The following is a 6,000-nucleotide window of genomic DNA, read 5'->3' on the forward strand; positions in this document are numbered from 1 at the left end:
ATCAAAACCCAGAAGCTGAAAGAAGAGAAAATAACAATAATAAGCTTCCGAATTTTCTTTTATCGGTTAGGCTCAAAAACGTGAAGCTTGGTTACCATTATCTAATCTCCAATGCATTGTATTTACTGCTTGTAGCTATTCTGGCAATTTCTTCAGCTCATCTTTCAACTCTCTCAGTAGAAGATATCGTCCAGCTATAGAGCCAACTCAGGTACAATCTCGTGACGGTCACTGTATGTCCAAGTCTGTTGGTGTTTTGGGCACGCTTTACTTTATGAGCCGCCCGAGAAAAGTGTACTTGGTTGATTTTGCATGTTACAAGCCGGGGCCAGAGCGGCAGGGCACTAGAGAATTTTTCATGGAGTGGTCGGCGAAGATTGGTTGTTTTTCGGAAGAGAACTTGGCATTTCAGAAGAAAATTCTTGAACGGTCTGGCTTGGGGCAGCACACTTATTTCCCTGAGGTCGTGATGCGTTTCCCGCCGAACCCTTGTATGGCTGAGGCTCGGAAGGAAGCTGAGACGGTCGTGTTTGGTGCCATTGATGAGCTCTTGTCCAAAACTGGCGTAAAGGCTAAAGATATTGGGATTCTTGTGGTGAATTGCAGCGGGTTCTGTCCAGCACCATCTTTGTCGGCCATGATTGTAAATCATTACAAGCTTAGAGGCAACATTATGAGCTATAATCTTGGTGGCATGGGTTGCAGTGCTGCACTTATTTCAGTAGACCTTGCCAAACAGCTTTTACAGGTTAAATTTCTGTCACTTCCCTTTATTATTAATATTTAGATCTTGACACCAACAAAGTGTTGGCTCCACTGGCAATGGAGTCCCCCTTAAGTGGCTTGACTGTGTTTGCTCCCCAATTCGAGTCACAGGGAAGTCGCCTTTGTTGGGAGAACTTGTGCCTCCAGGTTTGAGCGGGGACTTCTAGTCTGGGTTGTGGTACGGGCTTAAAGGTGCCTCCTATAGTTGGGGCCCTCTCCAGGATACCTCGTGGTTAAGCCAAAAAAAAATATATTTAGATCTTGACGATATATAATATACTATAAAGTTACGTTAATATGGTCACGTAAATTGTGGGATGTGGACCTTTTGTTTGAGTATATTTTGGTGATCCTAATGCGCATTTGATCAGCTTAGACACCAAGAATTGAACTGAGAAATATTAACGCAACAGCTAGCAGCCAAACATCTACCAACTGCTCTAGTTGAACTTTTAAAGCCAATAGATCCAGTCATGATTAACAATTTTTCAAGTTGTTTTGTACGCTATAGGACTAAGACTTTTTGATGTTATTGGAACAGCTGCACCCCAATTCCTATGCCTTGGTAATGAGCATGGAGAACATAACACTCTACTGGTACTTTGGCAACGACAGGTCCATGCTTGTATCAAATTGCCTCTTCCGCATGGGTGGTGCCGCTATCCTTTTATCTAACCGATCCTCCGATCGCCGTCGATCAAAGTACCAACTCATCCACACTGTCAGAACCCACAAGGGAGCTGATGACAGGTGCTACAATTGTATCTTACAAAGAGAAGATGACACCAAAAGAGTTGGAGTTTCACTCTCAAAGGACCTCATGGCTGTCGCTGGAGAAGCCCTTACGACTAATATCACAATACTGGCACCACTAGTCCTCCCAATGTCAGAAAAACTCTTGTTTTTTGCAACTTTGGTTGCTAAAAAAGTCTTTAAAATGAAAATCGAGCCTTATATCCCAGATTTTAAGTTGGCTTTTGAGCATTTCTGCATCCATGCCGGAGGCAGAGCGGTGTTAGATGAGCTAGAGAAGAATCTTGAGCTCAGTCAATGGCATATGGAGCCTTCCAGAATGACTCTTTACAGATTTGGTAACACTTCTAGCAGCTCTTCGTGGTATGGATTGGCTTACTCTGAGGCTAAGGGGAGAATGAGAAAAGGTGACAGAACATGGCAGATAGCATTTGGATCAGGATTCAAGTGTAACAGTGCTGTGTGGCAAGCATTGAGGACTATCAATCCTGCAAAGGAGAAGAATCCTTGGATTGATGAGATTCATGAGTTTCCTGTTCGTGTCCCTAGAGTAGCACCTGTTGATTTGAAGGCTCCTTAATTTCCTTTGATTTGAAGGCTTTTTAATTTCCTTCAATGGTGGGAATATTATATCTGATCGATTAGCATACTTCACAATACGATTATATATGTAATATTTGGATCCATATATAGTTCGCCACTCCGTTTATTAATTATTGTTTTATTATGTACATTCACCGACTCTTTCTACCACGCAGTTTTTACATCCACCTTCCCTCTTCATATGTGAAAATAATCTTTCTTTTATCTCTTGCAAACTCAACAACATAGGTCGGAGAGAGAAAAAGCAATTGAGCAACTACCCCCAAAAAAATTTAATTGCTTATTTTTGTTTGTTTGCATGCATCTGAAATCATGAATAGACTCATTTCGCATGCGTTTGGGGCAGCTACGCTGTGGCAGTATCGTATCATTGAATTTCTAGTATCGTATTTTATTACCAATATTTTTTTTCTTGGTAATCGGATAGTGACTTTTGATAGGTTTTAGTATAAACTATAAAGTGAGAATATCAATGCCAAAATATTGAAAATATAAGGTGTTTTTTTTTTCTAATTTTTAGGGACCAAAAATATGAACGTATTATTAGATACATCTCCCGCTGTCTGTATTCAATTTGATCTCTTGTTAATGTATGATGGTAATTTCATAAAAAGGTACTTAAAATTAAAAAAAAAATCAAAAAGTAAACTCATGACCGAGTTGGCCGTTGCAGCACTTCATTATTGGTTCTAAGAATGCATTGGACATATCTTGTCTTTCATCTACCAAACTCAAGCTAAATAGCAGTCCATTTAACCACCCAAACAAACAGAAGACTCTTCTCTTTTCGCTTCTAATCTGAAGAGGCCCCAGTTTGAATGAACAGTAATGAACAATAAAGTATGAATGGATTGCGAGTAATCCAGATAACCCAATGCATGTTAAGTTAGAGCTTTTTGGTTGATTTGATGTTGTGTTTGAAAATGGATTTAATGCTCTGTTTGATTTGTTGAAGAAGCTACTACATGTTTTTAGTTTGATTTGCACTAGTGATGAACTAAATAAACCATTGCATATTAAAGATTAGTTACTTTCATGTGATTTATATGTTAAACAAAAATGGATTTTAGCTTTTTAATAGCAAATACAAATCCAAACTTTTGTAATAAAATTGAAATGGAAAAAAATTGAGTTTTTTAAATGAAATTAATTTTTAGGATTGTATTTCTGATTACAATTTAAGATTTAGGTGGGTTTACTTCCAAATACAATTTTTATATATAAACATGAATTCTAAAAATTAAACATAAGACTTGTAAATGGAAGGTAAAAGGAGTGAATTAATATAAAACTCGTAAATTGATGTATTATTAGTGAATAAAACAAAAACTTGCAAATATAACATAAAATTCATAAATTAACACTAAGTGCAAAATAAAATATAAATTTTAGAAATTAAACATAAGATTTGTAAATGAAAGATAAAACAAATAAATTAATATAAATCTAGTAAATTGATGTATTGCTAGTAAACAAAACAAAAACTTGCAAATATAACTTAAAACTAGTAAATCAAAATTAACCGTAAAATAAAATATAAATTTTAGAAATGAAACAAAAGACCGGTAAAGAAAGGTAAAATAAGTAAATTACTATAAAATTGGTAAATTAATGTATTATTGGTAAATAAAACAAAATTTACAAGTATAACATAAAATTAATAAATCAACATTAAGTGCAAAATAAAGCATAAATTTTGAAAATGGAACATTACACTTGTAAATGGAAGGTAAAATAAGTAAATTAATATGAAAATTGTAAATTAATGTATTACTGGTAAACAAAACAAAAACTTGTAAATATAACATAAAACTAATAAATCAACACTAGCTGTAAAATAAAACATAAATTTTAGAAATAGAATGTAAGACTTGTAAAAGAAAGGAAAAACAAGTAAATTACTATAAAACTAGCAAATATTTACAAATATAACATAAACAAGTAAATCAACATTAAGTGTAAAATAAAACATAAATTTTGTAGATTATGCCTAAACTTATGAATAAAAGGTAAAATAAGTAAATTAATATAAGAGTTACTACAAACAAAAAAAAAGTTCACAATTGTAAAATAAAAACTCATTATAATGTTTATGATCTTATACATTTATTAATTTTTTTATTTAAATTGAATAATGCTAGTTTTGCATCTATGTAATACATGTGATTTTTCATCAACAATGAAATTTATTCTCAAAATTAGATTTTGAAAAATTATTATTTTAGTATCTTTCATAGTTGTTGTAAGATGAAGTTATTTTACATCTTTCTACACTTCCTCAATAACAACCTTAAATGGTCTCTAAGTACAACTAAAAAGTTTGAAGCTACATGAAGTATACATAAAACTCAAAATTAGATCTAATTTTATTGATACATCATGTATGTGTCTAGTAAAATAAGAATATTTTTTTATTTTGTTTTTGCTTGATCCATATCAAGATAAATAACTGTGCTAAATGAACTTGTGTAATAAATAGATATTATTATAAAACAATGGGAAAAAAAGTATACAAATGTCCTAGAATAAATATAAAATTTATGGTTAAACCAACTCAATAAAACTTATTCTACTTTTTTTCAGTATAATTTTTTATTTAATTAATTAGTAATTTTTTCTTTGTTTAATTAAAGAAAATATTTTTTGTAAATGAATAAAATATTTTTCACTAAAATTCTATGGAAATAATGTTAATTTTTTAAATAATTGATAATATTGTACGAATTTACTGGTTTTACTTTATAGTTATTAGTTCTATATGTAATTTATAATATTTTTGTCTATCATAATATTGATGCCGTAATTTTTATTACGGCATTATGGAATATATATGTATATATATTATTTTTTGGCTTTTTTTAATTATTTTTCCTCTTCTTCACGATATCGAAGAAAATTGTGCCCAATCTTCTATATATACGGGCTTTTATTCTCTCTTTACTGATGAAAAATTCAGCGGCCTATAAAATTCACAATTTGGTTGTACCTCTTTTTCAATTGATAATTGATAGAAATTTGGGAGCGAGGAGGTCCTATCATGAGGGGACTTCAATTTCAATTGTATCTTGTCTAAAAAGGAAAAAACAAAATCCGCCAAAACTACAAGTCCTTTGGGTTTTGGCATTTTAGCATGCACTCTGTTAATCTCACATATTTAATAAATAATAGATTCATGTTCAATATATTCATTAATTGGTAGGAATAATTACAGGCAACATTTTGAGCAAAATACACTTAAAAAGTGAAAAATAAGATAGATCTTACTTAACAAAGAAGTAGAAGAGAAAAGGGTAATGATTGAAGCTACAAATGGACAAGAAATTCTCAAGGCAAAGGAGATGGCTGCAAAATATCGTGCAGCTAGTAGCACTGCACTCCAAAGAACGAAAGAAACTGCTCGATTACTTTTGAAATCAAATTGTTTTTTGCACCTGCTATATTTCTGTGTTTGTATCTACAACAACCAATCTGCTTATTTTATTCTCTAATAATTTGTTGTTTTATAAGTCTTGATAGAACTAAAAAGAAAATTGTTAAGAATGGAGGTTTTTGTGATATAAATACCATTTTTATTTTTAAACTACTTGACAAATATGATTTTCTTAATTGAAGTTTAGAAATTATTAAGTTGTTTACAAATTGTGATAGAAATCCCGTCTTTTTAGTTAATGAGTATGCAATGTCTAATATTGGTTATCATGGTTATTTTTGTCATTTTATAATTTTATTAGTGTATTGGGAGCAAAACATATTTTATTCTATTATCGAACAACATCCTACTGGTTGTTATAGTATTTTTCTTAGTTTTAGGGATATTTCAGTTATTTCTATGTTCTAACAATCATTAGATGGAAATACAAACGACAGGGGAGATATCTA

General features: G+C 31.8%; 1 protein-coding gene across 1 annotated transcript; it reads left to right on the plus strand.

The window, feature by feature from the left end:
- Window positions 1–220: 220 nt before the first annotated feature.
- LOC102616440 (3-ketoacyl-CoA synthase 2-like) lies at window positions 221–2,098 on the plus strand. The gene is made up of 2 exons (XM_052444298.1): window positions 221–748; window positions 1,307–2,098. Exons 1-2 carry the CDS (start codon window positions 236–238, stop codon window positions 2,096–2,098), a joined length of 1,305 nt encoding a protein of 434 aa, XP_052300258.1. The 5' UTR covers window positions 221–235.
- Window positions 2,099–6,000: the final 3,902 nt, after the last annotated feature.

This window comes from Citrus sinensis, chromosome 1, assembly GCF_022201045.2.
Source record: "Citrus sinensis cultivar Valencia sweet orange chromosome 1, DVS_A1.0, whole genome shotgun sequence".
NCBI lineage: Eukaryota > Viridiplantae > Streptophyta > Magnoliopsida > Sapindales > Rutaceae > Citrus > Citrus sinensis.

Bases quoted from the DNA above. Each gene is read 5' to 3' on its own strand.
- LOC102616440 (XM_052444298.1), top strand. From the start codon at position 236: ATGTCCAAGTCTGTTGGTGTTTTGGGCACGCTTTACTTTATGAGCCGC. The intron at 749-1,306 runs GTTAAATTTCTG...TTATTGGAACAG, and splicing joins TTGCCAAACAGCTTTTACAG to CTGCACCCCAATTCCTATGC.